This window comes from Trachemys scripta, chromosome 3 (genome assembly GCF_013100865.1).
Source record: "Trachemys scripta elegans isolate TJP31775 chromosome 3, CAS_Tse_1.0, whole genome shotgun sequence".
NCBI classification, from domain to species: domain Eukaryota; kingdom Metazoa; phylum Chordata; order Testudines; family Emydidae; genus Trachemys; species Trachemys scripta.
The window spans coordinates 172987309-173012680 of NC_048300.1; the positions used below are offsets into that span (position 1 = coordinate 172987309).

Sequence of the window (25372 nt, forward strand, 5' to 3'; positions counted from 1 at the left end):
TGGTGAGGAATGAAAATGGGATATGAATGCAGCCTGGATTCAGTATTTTTCATTCTGCTGCGTAGATATGGACTGGATTATCCAAGAGAGTGGTAGCAGAGCCACATCAACCAATACAATGTCTTCTCAGAATGTTTTTAACTTGTTTCACTCACTGAAGTTCTCTAGGCATGTGGAGATAGGCAGTCCGTAACCTCAGTGTTTATCTACCACTGTAAGGAGAATGATACAAATACCTAGATCAGGGGTAGGCAACCTTTGGCACGCGTGCCGAAGGCGGCACGCAAGCTGATTTTCAGTGGCACTCACACTGCCCGGGTCCTGGCCACTGGTCTGAGGGGCTCTGCATTTTAATTTAATTTTAAATGAAGCTTCTTAAACATTTTAAAAACCTTACCTACTTTACATACAGCAATAGTATAGCTATATATTATAGAAAGAGACCTTCTAAAAACGTTAAAATGTATTACTGGCACGCAAAACCTTAAATTAGAGTGAATAAATGAAGACTCGGCACACTACCTCTGAAAGGTTGCCGACCCCTGACCTAGATGTATAGAACCTGCAGAATGGGCATATACTTATTATGACTAGTGAGTGTGCACTAAGCAAGCAGTGTCGTTGGTTTTAAGATGTCACTTTGACTAATGTTTGGTCAAAATCTAAGGGTACATCTACACTACAGCGGGGAGTCGATTTAAGATACGCAAATTCAGCTACGTGAATAGCGTAGCTGAATTCGACGTATTGCAGCCGACTTACCCCGTTGTGAGGACGGCGGCAAAATCGACTTCTGCCGCTTTTTGTCGGCGGCGCTTACTACCACCTCCGCTGGTGGAGTTAGAGCGCCGATTTGGGGATCGATTGTCGCGTCCCAACGGGACGCGATAAATCGATCCCCGAGAGGTCGATTTCTACCCGCCGATTCAGGCGGGTAGTATAGACCAGACCTAAGTTTGTTGACCTTCAAAGCATGCTTCAAAGACTTTTCCTGACTTCATGAGCTGAATGAGTCCCATATGGGATGACCAGACAGCAAGTGTGAAAAATGGGGACGGAGTTAGGGGTAATAGGCACCTATATAAGATACAGCCCCAAATATCGGGACTGTTCCTATAAAATCGGGACATCTGATCACCCTAGTCCCACATAAGACTTCCCTTTTGAACATCACTGTTAATTTTTATTCCTATACTCAGTATTTTTAAATAATTAGAAATGACCTCAGATACTGACTGGTCTGGGTTGTTTGATTTATAAATTAAATAAAAATGATTAACAGTAGGATAACTGTAAGCAGAGGGTCAAATTCATTGGTGCAGTTTCATTAGTCAATTAACTCTAAACCAGGATGAATTTGGCACAATATTTTTGTAGAAAATCTCATGGTAGCCTGATCTTGGTTTAAGAGTGTATATATAATAAAACCGGTGGTTTGTAATAGTATTCTTCAGTGATATCTGTGGGTACTTATCCAGTTCTGAAAACCAGACCCCAAGTCTCTGCACTTTCAATATGTTTTGCTTTGTTTTCATGAGCACAAGTTCTGCTTCTGTATCCCAGAAAAACTGCAGGCTTTACTTTTTCACTATATTTCACCTTCAGTTTTTCAGGCAGTAGGTTTGCTGCCTTCGTTTCTTCCTTTGAAAGACACTTGTTATGGGTATTGGAGAATTGTGAATATGATTTTAATGTGAATTTTATGTTGTCATGGTGAAAGCCTTGAATAGTAATAAACAGTGAAAGACCAAGTAATTGTATTGTTGAAATACCTGCTATCTCTTTTGTTCAGCTCAGCAGTCAGAAAGTTCCTGTGGTCAGAAGTGCAATTAATAAACTAAATTATCTTGGAAAATCAAAATTAATTGTCATTTTTAATCTTGTTGCTAGAGAAGTTATATTGTTTGGGTTCTTCATCATCATCATCGAAGTATAGGGTGTATTGAAAATGTTTCCATCATCTTTAATAATGATTTAACATAGGAAGAATAGCTTTGCTCTGTGAACATTTTCAGTTCTTTTGGAATATTAAACTTATAGTAATACTAGATGAAAACTGGCTTAACTGTGATGTTGATCACCAACGGAAAAGGGAAGGAAGGAAAGTCTCTGTGGCAAGGAGCAGCAAAACAGAGGGTGCTGATGGATTTAAAAAAAATGTTTTTATTTAATCATTACAAAATAGAGTTGGCCAAGATGGTAATGAGTAGGACATTAACATTTTCTCAATATATAACTCAGCCAAGGGCTGTTTTGTAATTTGCATTTAATATTTATTCATATTTTTCATTTTTAGGCTCTCGACGTTGACCGAACAGTTCTTTATAAAATGAAGAAATCAGTGAAAGCTATAAATGTATCTGGGCTGGGTAAGTACATTATAATTCTGTATGGTCAGTTTCTCTGAAAACTGCTTTGCATTTGAAGCAAGAAGACTTAAACACTGATGATCTGTTTACTGAATTGTGAACTTCTAATACAAGCAGTGTTGAAGTGAGGCGCACTAACAAATATATTCTAGACAGTGATCCTGCCCTGGCAGTGAGAGAACTAGATTATTTAATGTTTTGGATTTTTTTTTTTTCCTCCTTAGCTCTAATTGATGTGAACTGCAGAATGAGAACAAAGCCAATGAACTACAGTCTTCTATTGCTGGTGACCTATGAAACAAAAATCTTTTCACCTGTCAAGGAAGATAAAAATACAAGTAAATATTTATGTGTGCAATGTATATACATATTCATAAAAATAATTTGATATATGAATATGTTTATTTAAAAAATGCATGCACAAATATTTACTTGTATTTTTATCTTCCTTGACAGGTTATGAGAATTTTCTGTTTTTTGGTGGGTGGCCAGTCATAACAAAAGGAATTAATAAGCTTTATAATATAACCATAGAAACATAGGGCTGGAAGGGACCTCAAGTCCGGACCTCGTGCTAAGGCAGTACCAAGTGTTAATCTAACCTTTTTCTAAAAACCTCCAAAACCGGGGATTCCAAAACCTCCCTGGTAATCTATTTCAGTACTTACCAATCCTGGTAGTAAAAGAATATTTTACCTAATATGTAACCTAAATCTTCCTTGCTCCAGATTAAGGCCATTAGTACTTCTTGTCCTGCCTTTAGAGGACGTAGAAAACAATTATCACCACCCTTTTTATAGCAGCCCTTAACATATTTGAAGACTGTTAACAGGCCCCCCCCATCCCCTCAGTCTTCATTTCTCATGACTAAACATGCAGTTTTTCTTAACCTTCCTTATAGGTCAGGTTTTCTAAGTCTTTTATCCTTTTTATTGCTCTCTTCAGGACTCCCTCCAATTTTTCCACATCTTTCCTAAAACGTGATGCCCAGAACTGGACACAGTACACCTGCTCAGGCCTCAGCAGTGCTGAGTAGAGCGGGACAGTACTTGATGTGTCTTACTTAAAACACTTCTGTTAATACGCTGCAGAAAATTAGACTTTTTTTGCAACTGCATCCCACTATTAGCTCCTATTCAATTTGTGCTTCACTATAACCCCCAGTTCCTTTTCTGCAGTATTACTGCCTAGCCAGTTAGTCCCCATTTTATAATTGTGCATTTGTTTTTCTTCTTCCTAAGTGTAGTAATTTGCACTTGTCTTTATTGAATTTTTTAAGTCTTGTTGATTTCAAACCAATTCTCCAATTTGTCAAGGTCCTTTTGAATTCTAGTCCATCCTCCAAAGTGCTTGTGACCCCGGCCAGCTTAATGTCATCCAATAAGCATACTCTCGACTGTGTTATCCAAGTCATTAATGAAAATGTTGAATAGTACCAGTCCAGGACAGACCCCTGTGTGACCCCACTAGATATGCCCTCCCCGTTTGACAGCGAACTATTGATAACTACTCTTGGAGTGTGTGGGTGGTTTTTTTTTTTTTTTTTTTTTTTGTTTAAATCAATTTTGTACCCACTTTATAGTAACTTCATCTAGACCATGTTTCCCTAGTTTGCTCATCTAAATGTTGTGTGGAACTGTGTCAAAAGCCCTACTAAAATTAAGATGCATCTGTCATGGATCCACAGCTCCAGTGTTCTGGAACAGTCCCTGGGAGTACCCCTTTAGTGGAAAAAGCGATACCTTAAGGGGTCTGGCACACTAGAGTAAGCCACTTGGCTTCACCGCTTTCTTGGACCTAGCCTCAGAGCCTTCAGCACCCCCGCCTCACACCGTGAGCTCTCCAACGAGTCCACCTGAAAGAAACTTGTACACCCAAAGAAAGTGAGCAATGCACCCCCACCCTTAGCATCTGCAGTGACTCTCAGCCAGCGTTGTAAAAGCAGTAATGTTTATGACAGGGTGGATTTGATTTAAATCAAATTGATTTAAGCCATGATTTAAATCAAATTGATTTAAGTCACTAGTCAGGAAGACTCGATTTAATCATAGATTTCAACATAAAAGCGCATTCTTGTTGGTTGTTATAACCTTAATACATATTCTTCACAACTCAGAGATAGATGTAGGTTTTATTTTGTAGAAGGTACACATTATACATTTTTAAAGGGATTTATTTTGAAAACTTTTCAGAATAATTTTACAGCTATACCAGAAAATGAATGATTGGTTATTTCATTTACCGAAGGTAATTGAAACTGATATTTATGAAGTCATTGGGAGGTGAACTATCTCCAATTCAACAGGGTTAATCATTAATATTTGAAGGATTTTCTTGCCATGCTGTAATAGGAGAACATCATCAGACAGACATTTAAATTGTTTTATTTAATTAAAACAACAACGTTATGTATTCTGGATTTTTTTCTTCAACAGCAAACATATAATATTTTAACAGAACAAGCATGACTTTTTGAATTTAGTTAAACATCCAAGTTTTTTAAAATCAGGTTTGTTTTTGTTAAAATTGTTTTTAACTAAAATAGTTAAATGAAATATATTTTTTAAAGAAACCAAAAATTAAATCGACTATGTCAGCCAGGTCAACATGAGAAACTTAAAATATTGGCTTCTGCAGCTAACTGAGTCGTCTTCATCTTCGGTTTCCTGTTTGTTCATAATCTGGAAAAGAAAAACAAGCTTTCCTGCTTTTTCAGGTTCCAAACAATTTCTCAATTTGGAATGAATTAGTCCAAAGGAAGAAAATATTCTTTCAATACTGGCAGAAGAAGCTACTGCTGTTAAAAGTGAGACTTCAACAGTCTCCGAATCCAAGTGCTTAAGTAACTTCTACCAGTTCACTGGGGTGACTTTCTGTTAAAACATCATCAGCAAACATGTATTTCTTGAATGGTTCACCCTTAGCTCTGAAATTTATTATAGTTGGCATTATGGAGGGATGCTTGCTGGATGTCCATGTCATAGCCAACTCCTCTTCTTCAGCAGTTAAGGTTTGACCCTGGTACCGAGTATTGAGAATATTTGCAAGAAAATGACCTGGAGATAGTGCTTGTCCCATTCGTTTTTTTTAACGCTTGGAATTTAACTCTGTCATTGCATATTTCTCTTTTTAAGATCTCACTCAGTTCCTTCAAATTTCAACACTGTCCGCAATAAAACAGCAATTTCCCTGCATTTTGTTCAAGGCTACCGAAATAGGCTTCAGGGTACTCAGCACATGTTCAGCATTTCTCTTAAGCCCAATGTTGAGAACTTTGGCTGTGACAGCGCCATCTATTTTTTCACGATTTTGTTCACAAACGGTCATCAGATTAGGCCAGTTCTTGATACAGTGCTCAAAACAGTCCACTACTGAGTTCTATCGCACGTCTTGTGGGAGAGTTGGCTTGGTTCCTCCCACTTTTTTCAGAGCAGCTGCTGCAAAGTGGTTGTTACGGAAGTATTTTGCAATTTCAACAACATTAGCCTTTATTTCTGGACCACTGCAGTCTTTGGTTAGGAGGGGCATCAAATGAGCACTGCAACTGTGTGCTATTAGCTTGGGACTCTCTTCACTCTCTTGTAAATAATTTCTTCTCATCTAGGATACATTTGCAGCATTGTCTGTGACTAAGCTGTGTACTAGACATTTGCATTTTTTTTCACAGTTTGTTATAGCTTTTACTGCTACTTCTTGTAAGTATTCTGCTGTGTGTGCATTTCCTGATGTATCCATTGTTTCTGTAAGGAAGACATTCCCTTCTTCTGTTGTCACACAAGCACATACAACAGGATCATTGTGGACATTGCTTCACCCGTCAAGACTCAAGTTAACAATTTTACCTTCTAGACCTTTTTCACACTGCTCAATTTCTTTTTCATACACTTTATCCAGCAATTAGCCTGCAACGTCTGCTCTGTGGCTGGACTGTATCCTGGTCTTAATGACTGAACCATGTTAATGAAGTGTGGGTTCTCAATCATATGGAAAGGCGAGTTTGTTGCATAAACAAACCAGGCAATTTTTTCATCAATTATCTCTTTTTGTAATCTGCTGGTTCTTGTCACAAACGTATCTATGGTTGTTTCTGGATGATGGAGATTTTTTTTCTTTTTGCTACAGGTGATATACTGTGGCTATGTGACATACATGATGTGACTGAAACACAGTCATTGGCAGATAACTCTGAAACTATAGAAAATGATGGTGAGCTTGAAGGTGGATAATCTTCAGAATCCTGGATGTTGAGGATGGATTCTCCTAAACAAAATAATCAATGCAGTTATTTAATTATTATTACCATACTGCTCATTTAGTATTACTCATTGTATTCACTGACACTCTGTACTACTTTAAAGGTAAAATTGTAAAAGGAAGATCTGCCTATTTCAGCTATTTATTTTTTATCACAACTGCATCTAAAATGATAGTACCATAGAGTAACAACTATATTTTTTGCTCAAACATGAGAATTCAAGAATAGTCCAGAAAGCAGACAGGCAGTCCTCACAAAAGAAGTATGAAATAAAAAAGTTTACCATCCTGAAGATGCTGCATGTTCAGACATGTTTCATCATCTTCAATGCAGCTTCCTCCTGAGAAGGAACACTTCAGTTGTTTCATTTGGGCAACCACACCTTGCATTTCTTGGTTGCACTGTTTGCATTTTGCACACATGCCTGTCTTACCCACAGGTAGAGGAACTTCATTAAAATATTCCCAAAGTAGGTTTCTTTTATGGCCTGCTGCCATTATAGGTTTTCCCTTCTAGTGAGAGAATGGTATGGTAAAACTGAAATCAGTGAAGGCTACACTCAGAAAGACCTCAAGACTTCTGGAATATGCTGCTCAAACAGTTTCACTTTTGTTTCTACTGCCTGTCCCTCCCTTCTCACATTTATTCTTCTTCTTGTCCAGATCTATTCTGCCCCCAACAATCTTCTATTCATTGAACTTTTTAAAACTTTGCACTTTTAGAGAGGTAAGGAATTGACTGTGTACACAAATTTGCAGAGGGACAATAGGGTTGAGGTCTCTTTATTTCTCACCTCTCTATATTATTTATTTATTTATTTATTTATTTAAAAACACTTTTGCTGTTAACAAGCATGTTCTCTCTGGAGAGACAAATCCACAGTTTGAGAACTGCCAAATTAAACATCTCTGATGGGATCTTCTAGACTAAGCACTGAGTCCCACTGAGTAGATAGAAAGATTAACCTAAATAATCTATACAGAAGACCCTGGAACCTCATAAGATTGGGTCCCTAATCCATGAACTATTGGAACTCATTTACAAAACTTTTCTTAAACATTACATGACTAGATTGTCTCATAGTATAGAATTAGAATTTATAATCCCTACTCCATGATGAGATATCTTTGATCTATAATGTATCTTAATTAGTTTTTTTTCCCAAAAAGCATTTTATCAAAAAAAATCTGATTTAAATAATAAAAATAATCCGATTTTTTTTTTTAAATCATTGACTTTTATCCACCCTTGTTTATGAGATGTCTGGAACACCGCATAAAAAGTCCTTGATTAGTAGAGAGAAAAGAAAGTGACAGCATGATCCATTCTGGCTACCCAGAGTCCCAGCCAAGTACTTAAATTACCATAGCCCCTTATCATGCTCAGGGCCCTGTTGTGCTAGGCAATGTACAGACACCTATAAAGAAACAGCTCTGATGTGAAGAGTTCATTGTTCATGAAGAATGATTTATGAATGGTGATGGGAGAGGAATATAGTCTAATGAATAAATATTTATTATAAGTGGAGCTGGTTAAGGTTGCCCAGCACTTCCCATTATTAGACCTCATTTTCAATTACTTGTAATGGCCAAATTTGAACAGTTTGGGGTGAGATTTTCTATGCTGGTGTCTGCTTCAAGATGAATGTTGGGGGGGGGTGTTTAAAATTGTTGAACACTTTCCATTATAAGATTCTTTTGCATTTTTTGAGAAGTTTTAACGCCTCCATTGTTTGCAGCGGGGCTTTGAAATCATCAGGGAGAAAGCCCTCGGCTAGAGATGTATCTTTTCTTTGTCCCATAAAATTCTGCTTGGGTTTGGCTACAAGATTAAACTACTAAAATTGCTATTTTCCTAATTTGGCTTGTGTTCCTTAGGGAAGTTTTGGGAATATGCCCAAATAATAACTGAACATGAACCTTCTTCTCTAAGGCCAGGCTCATGCTACTGTTACACTCCACCCCCCACCACCACATTCTGCACTTGGAACACCTGGGAACATCTATAGTGGGGAGAGAGGAGGAAAGCCTCTCCTCCAAACCACACTGCTCTTGGGACCTAGCATCCCTAATTCCGGGGCACTACATGGGGCAGAAGCCCCTCACCTTCCAGGGGAATGGGGAAGGAAAAGAAAGAGAACCAACCGTACATCTGGAGCCATCCATGGTGCCAGCACCTTGTTCTCCTCCCTCCCTTGGATAGTGACCTTCTCTTGCTGCCAGCTAATGTACTTTGCTTAAGTGTTAGAAATCTGAACCTTCAGCACTGCAGCACAAGATTCAAACCTTGCTGATGTTGCATGTTGGGTGGATATGTACAGTTACACTTCATAGAATTTATTTTTATCTTTTTAAAAAACCATACGAAATAACATAGTTTTGTTAATAAGGTTGCAAATTCAAGCACTAGAAAGTTAGGAAATGCCTGAATTAATGTTGTCTGTGCGACCTTAATCCAGCCCTCTTGTATGTATGCATTATGCTGCACACTTTAATTACATGACTGCATACTGTTTTATCCCACAGGACCTGTTCCTCATTCAATATACAGGATAGATGCACAAGAGGGCAAAATTAAGGCTGCAGTGGCAACTGTAAATCAGGCGCTTCCTAATTTTAGAGTGCTTGACTTTGCAACCTAAATAATGTTCTTTAACATAGTTTATTTTTGTATATATAAAATATAAAGTACTAGCTTCATCATTTTAAAAGGAGGTGATAGAATAGTTCAGCTCAGAATCTTCAGTTTTTAAAAGTCGTGCACTTCTGTCCAGTCAGCTTAGCATCACTTAAATATGTTTTTAACACATTCACGTAGGTTAGGCTCAAACTTTGTAATAGGCTAAATACTGAAAAAGCCAATAAGTGTGTGTTTTGGTGTCTAAGGTTAGACACAGCTAAGTAGTAGACCTACCCAGTTAGTGTGTTCTTGTGTTTCATTTAAAGAATGTCAAGCTTTCTGTTTTGGATAATATGTATACCTTCAATGTTTGAGGAATGAACATGCTTGTGAAGTGAATCACGTATGTGTTTTGTTCTTCATTTCATTAGTCAGAAAGTTCACAAAGGGATAATTTTATTTCCAGGGTTTTTATCTCCAAGGAAACAGAGTGGCATTTCTCGGGTGGGGAAAATCATTGCGCTTTTTACAGATCTAGAGTAAGACACGTGCCAGTGTTTTTAATCAAAGAACACAAACTAAATTTACCATTGAAGAATTATTTTGGTGCATGATGTAACAAACTTGATTTTTTTTAAAGAAGTATTTACTAATTTTGAATGCATCAAGTTGACATGCAAAATAAGTTAATAAAGAGATTGTTCATCTGAAAGTTCTGGAGTTTTGTTTTAGCCATTTTTAACTTTCAGTAATTTGTTCATGTAGCTATTTGAGTTAATTTTGTGTTTGCTCTTTTGAAGCTCATGTGGAAAATGAAGAACAGTACACTCAAGCATTGGAGAAATTTGGAGGCAACTGTGTCTGTAGGGATGATCCAGATTTGGGAACAGCGTTTTTAAAATTTTCTGTGTTTACAAAGGAGTTGACTGCTCTCTTCAAAAATTTGGTAAGAAATGGTCTAGAATAAAACATTGTTATGATTGGAACTATGCTAGGAAGAATTATACGTATAGATGGTTCAGGTATATTTAGTTCACAAATAAAACCACAATTGTTCCTGTTGAAGAAAATTCAGTGTTTTGGAAACCAGTATTTCTGACCTCCCTGAGAATGTCTGTAATCTTTGACTTGAACCAGTATGTCACATCTTCACCTTTGCCTCCTTCAAATCCATAATTGAAACATGCTTCTTTCAAGCCTATGAATCTTAGTGCTTTCCTCAAGGAAGTGGACATAGGCCTTGTCTACACTACGAGAGTAGTTCGATTTTACTTAAATCGAATATTTGGAATCGATATTGCAAAGTCGAACGTGTGTGTCCACACTAAGGACAGTAATTCGACTTTGTGAGTCCACACTAACGGGGAAAGCGTCGACATTGGAAGCGGTGCACTGTGGGCAGCTATCCCACAGTTCCCGCAGTCCCCGCTGCCCATTGGAATTCTGGGTCGAGCCACCAATGCCTTCTGGGTAAAAAAATGTGTCGAGGGTGCTTTTGGGTAACTGTCGTCATCCATCCATCACTCACTCCCGCCCTCCCTCCCTCCCTGAAAGCGCCGGCGGGAAATCATTTCGCGCACTTTTCAAGTCATTGACAGCGCGGACGCCACAGCACTGTGAGCATGGAGCCCGCTGCAACCATCGCTGCAGTTGTGGCCGCTCTCAACGCCTCGCAGCTTATCATACAGGTTGCCCTGAGGCAGATGCAGAAAAGTCAGGCGAGGAGGCTACGTCAACGCGGTGATGGCCTGAAGTCTGAGAGTAGCACAGACCTCTCAGAAAGCAGGGGACCCAGCGCCGAGGACATCACGGTGGCAATGGGTCATGTTGATGCCGTGGAACGGCGATTCTGGGCCCGGGAAACAAGCACTGAGTGGTGGGACCGCATAGTGCTGCAGGTCTGGGATGAATCACAGTGGCTGCGAAACTTCCGCATGCGGAAGGGAACTTTCCTTGAACTTTGTGAGTTGCTGTCCCCTGCCCTGAAGCGCAATGACACCCGGATGCGACCAGCCCTGACTGTCCAGAAGCGAGTGGCCATAGCCCTCTGGAAGCTTGCAACGCCTGACTGCTACCGGTCAGTCGCGAGCCAGTTTGGGGTGGGCAAATCTACCGTGGGGGTTGTTGTGATGCAAGTAGCCAAGGCAATCGTTGATGTACTGCTGCCAAAGGTAGTGACCCTGGGAAACTTGGAGGCGATCATAGATGGCTTCGCAGCGATGGGATTCCCAAACTGCGGTGGGGCCATAGATGGAACTCACATCCCTATCCTGGCACCGGACCACCAGGCCAGCCAGTACATTAACAGAAAGGGCTACTTTTCCATGGTGCTGCAAGCACTGGTGGACCACAGGGGACGTTTTACCAACATCTACGTGGGATGGCCGGGCAAGGTTCATGACGCTCGTGTTTTCAGGAACTCTGGTCTGTTTAGACGGCTGCAGCAAGGTATTTACTTCCCGGACCACAAAATAACTGTTGGGGATGTGGAGATGCCTATAGTCATCCTCGGGGACCCAGCCTACCCGCTAATGCCCTGGCTCATGAAGCCCTATACAGGTGCCCTGGACACTGAAAAAGAACTCTTCAACTACCGGCTGAGCAAGTGCAGAATGGTGGTGGAGTGTGCTTTTGGACGTCTCAAGGGGAGATGGAGAAGCTTGCTGACTCGCTGTGATCTCAGCGAAACCAATATCCCCATTGTTATAGCAGCTTGCTGTGTGCTCCACAATCTCTGTGAGAGCAAGGGGGAGACCTTTATGGCGGGGTGGGAGGTTGAGGAAATTAGCCTGGCTGCTGATTACTCACAGCCAGACAGCCGGGCGATTAGAAGAGACCAGCGGGAAGCGCTGTGCATCCGGGAGGCTTTGAAAGCAAAGTTCCTGAGTGAGCAGGGTAACCTGTGACTTTCTAATTTTGTGTACAGAGAAGCCTTCACCCCACTTCCAACACACGTTTCAAAATAAAAATAGTTCTACTTTGTTAAAGCACACCGTTTTCTTTAATACTGTTTTCGCGGGAATTTTTAAAAACTGGGACGCAGACTGTGGTGCGGAGCGGGTGTAGTGTAGTCGCGCGAATGCAGCTTCTAAACTCAAGGACTGACAGGCTCCGCTGCGGTGGGATGGTTCTTTCAACGGAGCCTGTCACCCCTCCTGATAGGGACTGTGTGTATGGGGGGTCTATGTGACTTTGTGGCGGGGGGGGGGACGGTTACAGATCCCCTGCTGTGTGGCTCTGTGATCCTGCCTAAGGACCGCCGCTTAAGATCTCTAACTGCCCTCCCCTGCCACAAAGTCACAGAGCAACCCACCCCCCACCACATAACATGAAAAGAACCTCCCAGACTAACCAGGGTAAGTAGTCACTGCATCACTGCACTATGTATGTGCCCTGCTGCTGTGCCTGCCCCCGACTATGTACCCTGCCAAAGGTGACTGTCCTGTCCAATTACCAACCCCCTTTCCCCCCCTCCTCCAAAAGAACATGATGGAAACAGTAGTTAACAGAAACATATTTTTTATTATCAACTACACATGGGACTGGGAAGTGAAACTTGGACGGGGGCTTGTGTCAGGCGGGAAGGAAAGAACTTGTCAAACTTTGGGGAATGAGAGCCTTCTGCTGCTCGAGCTCTCTGCAGGGGTGGAGTGAGAGTTAGCAGGGACTCTGCCGCCTCTCCTTCTGTGCACTTTGGGTGAAGGGAGTATGGGACTTGGTGGCGGGGGAGGGCGGTTAGAGATGGACTGCAGCGGGGCTCTGTCCTCCTGCCTCCGTTCCTGCAGAACATCCACAAGGCGCCGGAGCGTGTCCGTTTGCTCCCTCAGTAGTCCAAGCAGGGTTTGAGTCGCCTGCTGGTCTTCCTGACGCCACCTCTCCTCCCGATCCATGGTGGCTTGGTGCATTTGGGACAAGTTCTCCCGCCACTGGGTCTGCTGTGCTGCCTGGGCTCGGGAGCAGGCTATAAGCTCTGAGAACATGTCCTCCCGTGTCCTCTTCTTCTTATGCCTAATCCTCCCTAGCCTCTGGGAGTGTGATGACAGGCTAGGTTGTGAGACAGTCGCAGATGGGGCTGTGGGAATGGGAAAAAGGGAGTGAATTCCTCAGAAAGATAAATGTAGTTGTGAACAAAGAACATAGTCTTTCTCTGTGAACAGGACCATGCACAGCACCTATCACATGCGCACTCAGCACAAGGTCGAATTCTCGGCCTTCGCATTCAGTGTCTGGGGTTTTGCAGAGCACTTTTGAGAACCGTGTCAGGACAACGGAATTGCTCTTGCACGCAGACATGGTAAGCCGTAGATTCGTGGCAGCTTAAAACTTTAATATTAGCAATGGTCTCATTTCACATTGAAATCAATGTCGGTCCCTGCTGCCAGCAATCCGGCAAGCAGGAAGTCTGCTCCTGTCCCACACCCTCGCGGCTGTCCCCGGGAACGATCCCTTTCGGCTGACCCTCTCCCGCCTCCACCGCGTGGCTGCAAACCAGCGGTTACAGTTCTGTAAAGGAACGGTAAAGCAGTCCCAACACTAACATTCCCCTACCTCATTCAAAGCAGGTCATCATGAGCGACATCACCCTCATGAGGATCTCTGAGAGCGACAGACAGAGAATGCTCCGGGAAAGCCTTCAAAGACCAGGGCCGTATGCCGCCATGCTGTGCCAAGCAATGATTCCGGAGTACTTGCTAGTCTCGTGGCGCGGCAACGTGTCCTACTACGGAGGACCCAATAAGGCCGCTCTCCCCAAGAACCTAATGCAGCGGATTTCAAATTACCTGCAGGAGAGCTTCCTTGAGATGTCCCAGGAGGATTTCTGCTCCATCCCCGGACATATAGACCGCATCTTACTGTAGCTGCAGTAGCAGGGACTAAACAGTAGAGCGGCTTGGGCAGGACAATCATGCAAAACCGGACATTGCTAGATTTTTTTCAAATAGTTGCACTGCCCATGACTGAACCGTTAAGTTAATCAAACTAATCATGAGAAACCCATTTTTTAAATTGTTAATAATCATGTTCTGTTACAAATAAATGTTTAGATGTTTACAACACTTACTGGATGATCCTTCACCAGATTCTGTGTCCGGGGTAACGGCTGGGGAGGGTTGGTAGGGGATCTCTGTAAGGGTGATGAAGAGATCCTGGCTGTCGGGGAAATCAGCGTTGTGAGCGCTGTCGACTGCCTCGTCCTCCTCATCTCCTTCCTCATCTTCCCCGTCCGCTAACATGTCCGAGGATCCGGCCGTGGACACTATCCCATCCTCAGAGTCCACAGTCAGTGGTGGGGTAGTGGTGGCGGCCGCACCGAGGATGGAATGCAGTGCCTCGTAGAAACGGGATGTCTGGGGATGGGATCCGGAGCGTCCGTTTGCCTCTTTGGTCTTCTGGTAGCCTTGCCTCAGCTCCTTGATTTTCACGCGGCACTGCGTTACATCCCGGCTGTATCCTCTCTCTGCCATGTCTTTAGAGATCTTCTCATAGATCTTTGCATTCCGTCTTTTGGATCGCAGCTCGGAAAGCACGGACTCATCGCCCCACACAGCGATGAGATCCAAGACTTCCCGATCAGTCCATGCTGGGGCCCTCTTTCTATTCTGAGATTGCACTGCCATCAGTGCTGGAGAGCTCTGCATCGTTGCCAGTGCTGCTGAGCTCGCCACGATGTCCAGACAGGAAATGAGATTCAAACTGGCCAGACAGGAAAAGGAATTCAAATTCAAATTTTCCCGGGGCTTTTCCTGTGTGGCAGTTCAGAACATCCGAGCTCTTACTGCTGTCCAGAGCGTCAACAGAGTGGTGCACTGTGGGATAGCTCCTGGAGCTATTAGCGTCGATTTCCATCCACACCTAGCCTAATTCGACATGGCCATGTCGAATTTAGCGCTACTCCCCTCGTCGGGGAGGAGTACAGAAGTCGAATTAAAGAGACCTCTATGTCGAACTAAATACCTTCGCGGTGTGGACGGGTGCAGGGTTAATTCGATGTAACGGCGCTAACTTCGACATAAACGCCTAGTGTAGACCAGGCCCTAGTCCCTATTCTTAAACAACAGCAAAGAAAGCTATTAAAACTGTTAAACTAACAAAATATGACCTATGTTCCACTGCTTATTCACTCTCTTTTTACCTTCCTTTTACATATTGCCTTTGCATTATGTAATTGGATTGTAAGCTTTTGGAGAACAGATGGTTTTCTTACTTGCATGTAAAAAGCCTACCCCATTTTTGACACTGCAGATTATAAATAATATATAGGGTTCAATTCTGCAAATGCTGAGCACATCAAGTGTTACTGAAGTCAATAGGAGTTGCGGGCACTCTGTGTCTTGCAAGATCAGGGCCATATTGTATGTGTTCTACATGCACAGAGCGAACATGGGAATATAAAAACTTAAATTACAAGAGGCAGATTCTTTGCCCACTCTGCTTGCTTTGTGTTACTCAGAGGACACAATCAGGGAATGAAAGCTGGCTGCATTCCCCTAGGATGGGTGAGTCCCAAGCCCTCATAGAGCCAGCTAGAGCTAACTTTTATGCTACCTTCCTCAGGGGACAGGAAGGAGGAATGGCCAGTGTGTGATGTGCTTCAGCTGTGCTCAGCTGGCAGTGGTCTTCTGGGGACTGTTGCCAGCCCATGTTATTTAGAGGCGCCTCCAGGCCATAACTGGCTCCCTGATGCTGTTCCCTCCCTGCCTCACTGAGCATGATCTTGATGAGCCAGGGAATGAAGCCCTGAATGTATTAGCACTGAAATATATTTCACATTGAATTTGGATATCTCCAGATGTGGGGTATGACGTTCTGAGATTAAGGACCAGTTTTGCCACCCTTACTCAAGTTGAGTTAGTCCCTTAGCATATAAATACTCGCTGAAATTAGTAGACCTACTCAGTTTGAGTAAGGGTGGCAGAATTGGCCATTTAAATGAGTACACTTATGCTGCCTACAGAAACACACTGTACTATATCTCATTTTAACACAGTACGGTGAGTAAACTGTTTCTCCAACTGAATATAGTAATCTATAACATGGGTTTCAGTTATTTTATCTGTATTAAGCAACGAATGTTTTCACAAGCAATGTTGACTGAAAAAGTAGTGTCAGCTTTTACGTTCTTATTAAAATAGCAGTGGGAAAGCTGAAACTGTTAATGTGTCTTTTTAAAGATTATTTTTAATTCAAGCCAAATAAATGTGGACATTTTACCAAAAAAAGTAACTACTGAATTAATTACCACAATTACAGAATAGTGTGGGTTATGTGTAATAATAATAAGAATAGTGTAGCTTTTATATACTACTTTTCATCCAAAGGTTTGAGTCTCCTTTACAAAGGAAGTATCTGTATGCTGTGTGTGACCTGATCAGACTATTTTAAGGTCATTATGAGACTTGCTTGTAGGAGAGTAATTTCATAATCAGATTCATCTTCCTCTAAGCAAAACGAAAAGCAGCGTTTCTAAAACTTGTTTCTCTGTTCTGGCTTCTCACTGTCAGCGGTCTATTTTTCTTGCTTCAATTTATATAGATCAGAAATGCACGTCTTTCATTCTTCTCATTTTATGGTTCTCATTTTCCCTACTGGCTGAGTGCCACATATTTTCGCACATACAGAAACTTTGTGGCTCCTCCTCTTGTCTCATTATCATTGTTATCTTATATCAGGGGAGACTCAATGAATTCCAGCAGGTAGGCCCTCTGTCCCCTCTACCTCTACTGCAGGTTGCTGAGGGAAGTGTCCCAATGGACAGCTCCTTTCTTTCTCCAGATGTGCTCCACCCTTCTGAGGTTTAAAGTTGTTTGCTTCCTGCTGATTGCAAAATGAGAACTGAAGAAGGACAGACACCCATTGTTACCTGAATTTCAGATGCCAGCAGGGAAAGTTTAAACTCTCCCCCCCAAAAACTCTTAAATGTCCAAGCATGAAAAAACACACAAACTCTAAGGTTTTTTGAAAATCACTTATTTATAAACATGAACTTCTTGGAAGTATTTCTTTAATTTTTCCAGCCAGAAATTCATACCACTTGAATAAATTGTTCTCCCTTCTGGAAGTATCCTACTTTGAAAATCATCTCCAAATTGCTTGGATACAAGTCGTTTTCTAAGTGGAGATTACAAGGGACTGTCTTGAAGGAGTGCTGTAGTATTCTGAAGAGACTTTGGATTCTTCTTTATTATTATTTAATTATTGATATCTGTTTTATTTATACAATACAACATCATAGCTGTGCATAATGCACATTTCATGTTTTTTTATACTGTTGTAAACTATACTGACCTGAATGTTTTACACACCTGGAATGTCAGATTGAAGTCCTTTCAGTACCTCCTTTCCCCATCCATGCTTCCTCTTTCCCCCCAGAAAAATACCCTTTTAGTCTGTCTCCTCACTCACTGAATTATGTACAGTACAAAGAGATTTTTGAAGCATTCTGCATCAAAAACGAATGTATTGACATTAACTTGGCACACTGTGTTTAGTTGTAAAGAGATTTTTATGTTTTTTGCCATACAAGCTGCTACTGCAAGCCATCTTTTTAATCACTTATGTTCTTTAGTTCCATAAGGCACTTTTAAAAGATTTCAGAAAAGATGCTAGCAGAATGAGTAGCGATATTCTGGGGAGAGAGAGGACATGCCCAGACTGGAACAGATGACAAAGCTATTTACCCTAGCGTAACTTGAGGCCTAGTGTTAAGCTTTACCTTGTCATTTATTTAGAATTTTCTTGATTTTTGATTGGAGAGCTATTGTGTTCTGTCAGCTGAACATCGGGGCTGCAGTTCTAAAACGTTTCAATTAAAAAGGGAACGATTTCCTTAAATCGTTCCTTCATGTTGTATGAATCTACTTTAAAGATGGTCTGCTTTCACAGCTTTTCATTCTTTTTCTCTTCTGATGGAGAAGACTGGTGGCACCTTAAAGACTACGCTTTATTTGAGCATAAGTTTTTGTGGGTAAAAAAACCCACTTCTTCAGATGCCACCGGACTCCTCATTTTTGTGGATACAGACTAACACGGCTACCCTGATACCTGATGGAGAAGGTTTCCCAAAGTACACACTCATGCCATCATGACTTTAGTCTTTTCATGGTCATATCCGGGCATCTGGATTTTTAAACCTTTCACTTCCTCACATCAGAAACTCTGTTTCTGGTATCTTATGACTCAACTATAGAGTGGCCAAGTTGAAGTTCAGGCCTTGATATAGTTTTGATTGGGAGCAAATGAATTAACGTGTGTATCTGGCTGGATTCCTTTTGTATATGCATTTTAAAATAGCTACTGAAGCTATAAGACTATATTTTTTGGAGAACTCAATTTTCAGGTTCTTTGGTTCTTCATGTTTGGAGACTAGCCGTAAAAGCTGAGGTGGCATTTCTAGAGGGGGACTGTATTGCACATTAACATGCATTAAAATTATCAGTTTTTTATATTCTCCGCTACATTGGTTTTTATCAGTTTCTTATAGATGTGCACCTTTTTCTCCAGTACAGAACCCAGATAATCATAGTAGAGCTCTATCCACTGGCTTCTGTATTGTAACTCCAGTATACTGCCATAAAGTTTCCTTGAGCTTTCTCTGGGTAGAAATAGTCTTTAAGAAGTCCACTTGATGTTTCTTTTGATTCTGATAACCTAGGTGAGGCACCTTTCAGAAAGGAACACTATCTTTCTTGGCATACACACTGTTGTTCCTTGGTGTTATTTTTCATTGATAGCTTGTTTGGCATTCATTTAGTTAGAATAGTAGCATCAATGGTGTGGTTAGGTCTGTGTATGGGATGTTTTTGTATCAGTCACTTGTAATTTTAAATACTTGAACGCCCTATATGATTAAGTGTCAGGTGGTACGGTATGAGTTTGAATATCAGAAATATTAGGATAGGGAAAAGGCCAGTCAACCCAACATGCCTACTCTTTACAAGTTTTTCTTTTAATTCTATTCTTTTTACTGTGCCATGGGAAAAAAACCTATAATCGCATATCTCCTTTGTCTGTTTCTCCCTGGAAAAAAGATCTCATTTGTGCAGGTCTCTACCTTGTACTTTAGAAACAAAGTAGCTATTTAACAACTCTGTGCTTTGTTTTTCTTCTCTCTCCCCCTATCTCCCCCCACCCCCAATTCCTCAATATACTCTCCCTCCTCCTAAGTATCCAGTGGCCTTTTTATCCGTAGTCTGTTGTGTGTTTATTAATTTAGTTTCTCTTTGTAAATTCAGTGCTCATAACAATTGCTGGATGACGAGCACTGGAATCTGAAATCTTTACTTTACAGAAAGTGTTGAGGAAGGGAGGAGAAGCTTCCATATAAGGAGTAATTTAAAAATGCTAGGGTTATTAATTTACAAAGGAGAAAAGTAAGGGTCAATGTTTTTGCTACATATTTTGGCTAGCCAGGTGCTCCTGTTTACCTTTTCCATAATACAAAAGCAAGAGAGCACTCATTGAACTTAAAAGGTAACATGTTTAAAACTGATCAAAGGAAATGCTGTTGTACAGTGTATTTAATTAACCTATGACACTTGCTGCCCTGCAAGATATTGAAACAAAGAACTTAAATTTTTTTATTTGTTTTTAAAGTTCAGGTTCTGTACTTGCAAATGTGTATAGCTTTACAGGTGTGAGTAGTCTGCTTAATGTCAACAGGACTTCTCACATATGTAAAGTTAAGCATGTTTGTAAATCTTGGCAGGTTTGGGTCTGATTCTCCACGCTGTTAAACATTCGTAATTCCATTTATTTAAATGGAGTTACTCCTGATCTCACTGGTATATGTGGGGAGAGAACTTGCTAAAGAATCATATGACACTATACTGATGGGTGCTTTTAAAATCAACAAGGAGTCTGGTGGCACCTTAAAGACTAACAGATTTATTTGGGCATAAGCTTTCGTGGATAAAAACCTCACTTCTTCAGATGCATAGAGTGAAAGTTACAGATGCAGGCATTATATACTGACACATGGAGAGCAGAGAGTTACTTGGCAAGTGGAGAACCAGTGTTGACAGGGCCAATTCAATCCGGGTGGATGTAGTCCACTCCCAACAATAGATGAGGAGTGTCAATTCCAGGAGAGGAAAAACTGCTTCTGTAATGAGCCAGCCAGTCCCTATTCAAGCCCAGATTAATGGTGTTAAATTTGAAAATGTGTTAAATTTGAAAATGTGCATCATTATTCTTTATTTGAAAGAGCAGCATGTCAAGGTGTAAAGTGAGGTATGTGAATGTGATGACAGATCTTTATTTTCAGCATCTCAACAAAATTTATTGAAGAAGTTGCAAGCACTAGTGAAAACAGAGAAATGATGCAAAAGGTCCTAGAGGAATCAGAAATTAACATGAAATTCAACTTGGAAAAACCTGGACATCAGTAATGCTGAGTGTTCTGGGGGAGGAGGTTTATAATAGAGAGCAAGTTAAGACACGGTCTTGCAATGGGATCTGATAACAAAAAGGTGAGTGCAGTTGTGGGCTGCCTATGCAGAGCAGAGAGGTAGTAATCCCTCTTTATATGGCTCTGATGCAACTGCTTCTGGACTATATTAATGTCTTTGCCAGGAAGAGATTGACAAACTGGAAGGAGTTCAGAAGATGATAGCAAATCATCAGGCTTTGAATCTGGCCACTTATGAAGAAAGATTAAAAGAGTTAAACATGTATACTTTGTCTAAAACATAACTAAGAGATGTGGAGGAAAAAATAAAGTAGTTACCAGATAGTTTAATTATGTCAATGGCAAGGAAGGAGAGGAAATTGGGGTCCAAGTAGAAGCAAAACTTGCTAATGGTAAAATTTATTAGGCTAAGCAAAAGTATCCCAAGGGAAGTGGTGGAAGCCCATCACTTAGATATTTTAACTTTGACTGGACAAAATATTAGAAAATATACTGTAGGGACCAATGGGCCATTGGTCAGGGTGTTGGACTAGATTACTTAAGTGCTTTTTCTTCTCTTAACATCTAGAATTGTAATCCTCATGCTTTTGAGCATAAATTGATAGCTCTAGTCAGGAAGAAATTTTCCCTCGTAGTTTTTCACTTAGGTGCGTAGGGGGATTTTGCATCTTCTAAAACAGGGATTGGCAACCTTTGGGATGTGGCCCATCAGGGAAATCTGCTGGCAGGCTGGGACAGTTTGTTTACCTGCAGCGTCTGCAGGTTCAGCCGATCGCAGCTCCCACTGGCCGTGGTTTGCCGTTGCAGGCCAATGGGAGCTGTGGGAAGCAGCGGCCAGCACATCCCTCGTCCCACGCCACTTCCCGCAGCCCCCATTGGCCTGGAACGGCGAACCGGCCAAACCTGCGGACACTACAGGTAAACAAATCATCCCGGCCTGCCAGCAGCTTTCCCTGACAGACCTCGTGCCAAAGGTTACCGATCCCTGTAAATGTAGTAGAAGTGGCAAGCCATTGGTCTGTTTTGACATAGCAATGCCTATATTCCTTGAGAAATCTTGGGTTAGGTACTGTGAGATTTATTTCTTAAAATAAAAGACTTTCTTCTAGGTTGATTTTTCTTCAATGCTTTTTCTTTTACTATATAATTAATAACTTTTAAAAATTCCAAGGTCAAGCACACATTATATCTTATCTTCACAGTGGTGTAATATTTCATTGTTGTTCATTTCCTGTTTGTTAATTGGCTTTGTGCTGCTAAAAACCTGCAACCCTGGGAAACCTATTTTAATTTTTTCAATCAAATAGTGCTTTTCTTTAGTGAAAGGGAAGTTACTTAAGCAGTGTAGTACATTAAGCTATACTAACAGTCATTAATGAACCCACGTGCTTTGGTGTGTGTGAGGCCAATGGCTGAGTGCTATCAACAAACAAACAAACAGTAGAGAAGTAGTTTAGTAACCATAAAATGCACACTTAGAGTGCTTGATTCCAATTAGAAAACCTTTTTTATTTTCAATTAAATTTAAAACATTTTAAAAGCACATTTAGCGTATCCCTATTTGTGTGTCTAAATGATTTTTCAGCAAAAAGTTATAGACATTTTTGATTAGGAGGTGTGGGTTTTTTATTATTATTATTATTATTAAATAAAAACTTTTGAAAGTAGTGCAGGCTTTAAGGTTTTGCAGTCCTGTCTTGAGTAAACCTCTACTTTAACTAAATAGATGAGTTACCCAATTAAGGACTTCAGGATTTGGTCCTATGATTTTAAATTACCATATATACTCGATCATAAGCCAGTTCGTTTATAAGCTGAGCCCCCCCAAGATGGATAAGTAAACATGTACAATTTTTATAACGAGTTCATAAGCCGACCCTATAATTCAGGAGTCAGCAATCTTTGGCTCCCGGGCCATCAGGATAAGCCGCCGGTGGGCCGAGGTGGTTTGTTTACCTCGAGCGTCCGCAGGCATGGAAGTAAACCTAAGTAAACAAAGTGTCCCAGCGTGCCAGCTGCTTACCCTGATGGGCTGGGACAGCAACTGGTGGGGAAATTTTTTTGGGGGGAGAAGCTGGGAGTCAGGGGAGTAACCCCTGTGACTACCCCCCACATGATCCCACCCTACCCTGGGACTCCCACACTCTCCCCATTCCATCCCTTCCCACCTTATCTGGGGAGGGCCAGGGGAGGATGTCTCTGGCCTGGCTGGAGCTGCTCCGGCAAGCTGGGCTGCGCCGCCGCAACATGTTCCAGTGGGCTGGGCCAGGTGGCGTGGCCGCAGCATGCTCTGGCGGGCCGGGCAGTGCGGCCGCGGCCTGCTCCGCTCTGTGGGATGGGGCCGAGTGGCATGGCTGCAGCCTGCCAGCCCCAGAGCTGCAGCTGCTTCGGGGGCTGGGGGAAGAGCAGCGTGGCCAGAAGCGGAGAGACTCTGGCCCCGCCTCTTCCCTTCTGGCTCTGCTGGCTGTGCTGCCTCTCCTTGCTCCCTCTGTTGGGGGGAGGGGCTGTGTCCCACCTCTCCCTCTCTATACCAGTTCATAAGCCGACCCCCTTCTCTGGTGCTTCCCTTTTTTACTACAAAAATTTGGCTTATGAACGAGCATATACAGTAGTTTAGTCCCTTTTTTCCCTGTGCAAATGTTGGCTTGGCTATTACATCTAGTATGGCTTCTGGCAGCTGAGTATTTGTGAAAATAAACATTCTCCCGCCTGCCGCCTTTTCTCCCCCCACCAGCCTTTTCCAATTTGTGAATGTTAATTTACTACTCTCTCTCTGTCATCTTATCTTGTTGGAAGCTGTCAGAGGGAAAACTGTGTGGCTGCCAAAGCAGCAGTTTTAGAAGTGGAAACCAGGTCAGTTATTTTTTTTTTTAAACGTGGAAGTTGCCAGTGTTTCTCTAGCACCAGGGGCAACTGATCTTGCAACATCTCTGAAGCACTCCTAGACTTCAGTGTGTATCTCCTTTCCCAACAACTTTTAAAAAGTTATCAATCAAAATGTAGAGGCAACATACTGGCATCTGTTGGGCGATTATATACATTTGTGTACATTTTAGGATGATCTAGAATGGGAGGAGCAGCAAAGGAATGCTTTTTTACTGTGCTAAAATGGAGATGTGTTTACATAAAACTGTTTAAAAAAACTATTATAACAGAAGCAGTAAAGAAAATTTAAGATTTTTCTCCTGCATTCCACCTCTTGATTTATCGATATGAACAAACATGATTTGTCTGTTTTAGGTCTAAACAGTGCATGCATTTAATACTGCACGTCTACCAGCCAATATACATTTAAATTTATTTTACAAAAATAAGTAGAAGAGAAATGTAAAGGATACAACAAGTAGTAAATAATATAAATATAACAAGTTAAAAAACAAAATATTGGAGGAATACAATTAAGTCTAACATTAATACTTTCAAAAAGGACCCCTATTTTAAAGTTTTTAATTTATTTGAAAGTCTTTAACTAGAAATACTTGCATATATATTATCTCTTCTACATCCATTGTACCTATGCACTGCTCATGAAAGCAGTCAGAACTGTCTTGAAAGGCAGTCAGTGTTCTGTTGTGTTCTTTGTTTAAATGTTGGTTTCTGCTACCAGTTTTCTGTTCTGATTCACTGAAGAATGCAGTGGTGAGAAGGTGAATCTTGTAGGGGGCTCTGGGCTGAGCCTGGGGCAGGGAGTTGGGGTACAGGATGGGGGCTCTGGACTGGGACAGAGTGTTGGGGTGCAGGAGGGGATGTGGGCTCTGGGAGGGAGTTTGGGTGCAGGAAGGGGTACAGGGTGCTAGCACTGGGAGGGGGGCTGGAGCAGGGGGTTGGGGTGCAGGAGGGAATATGGGAGGTTGGCTCTGGGGGTGGTTGGGTTGGGACAGGGTGTTGGGGTACGGGAGGGGATGCTGGTTCTGGGAGGGGGGGGCAGGGCTGGGGCTTGGGGTGTAGGAGGGGGTTCAGGGTGCAGGAGGGGGGATGGGGTGCTGGCTCTGGGAGGAGGCTCAGGGCCAGGGGTTGGGATGCGGTCTCCCGCCGGGCAGCACTTACCTCCAGTGGCTCCTGGTCGGCGGTGCAGTGTGGCTGCTACTAAGGCAGGCTCCCTGCCTACCTTGGCCCCACGCCACTTCTGGAAAGCGCCAACGCGCCCCTCCAGCCCCTGGGGGGGCAGGCGGCATGTGGCTCTGCGCGCTGCCCATCTCTGCAAGCACCGCCCCCACAGTTCCCATTGGCCACAGCTCCCCATTCCCGGCCAATGGGAGCTGTAGGGGCAGTGCTTACAGGCAGGAGCAGCGTGTGGAGGGAGACCCCTGCCCCCCAACCGCAGGGCCGTGCTGGCTGCTTCTGGGAGCGGGGTGGGGCTGGGGCAGGCAGGGAGCCTGTCTTAGCGGCAGCCCCGCTGCGCAGCCGGAGATCGCGATCAACTGGGAGATCCTCCAGGATTGTCCAGCTGATCACGATCAACCAGTTGGTGACCACTGGTTTAGACTATGAAAGCATAGCTTGCTAGGTTGGATGTAGGGTGATGATATTTCATAGGATAAAATCCTAACAGAAATATGTGATTTCTCTGGTAGCCTTTCTGTGTCTCTTTTTTTCCTTGTGAAGTCTTCAGCTGTATTCGGGGTTCATGTTCATCACATTTCTCCATTTATCCCTTAAGGGTTTGTCTGGGTTGCAGAATTGTTCAAGTGATAGTCCTTATTGTATTTTCCTATGAGTTAT

General features: G+C 42.2%; 1 protein-coding gene across 4 annotated transcripts in view; it reads left to right on the plus strand.

Annotated features, from left to right (window-relative positions):
• ASAP2 (ArfGAP with SH3 domain, ankyrin repeat and PH domain 2) overlaps positions 1-25372 on the plus strand; it is a 173105-nt gene that overhangs the window by 31048 nt on the left and 116685 nt on the right. For all 4 annotated transcript variants that reach the window (XM_034766472.1, XM_034766474.1, XM_034766473.1 and 1 more), the window contains exons 2-3: positions 2297-2369; positions 10044-10189. In XM_034766472.1, the coding sequence (XP_034622363.1) occupies positions 2297-2369; positions 10044-10189 (219 nt within the window). The remainder of the gene's footprint in view (positions 1-2296; positions 2370-10043; positions 10190-25372) is intronic.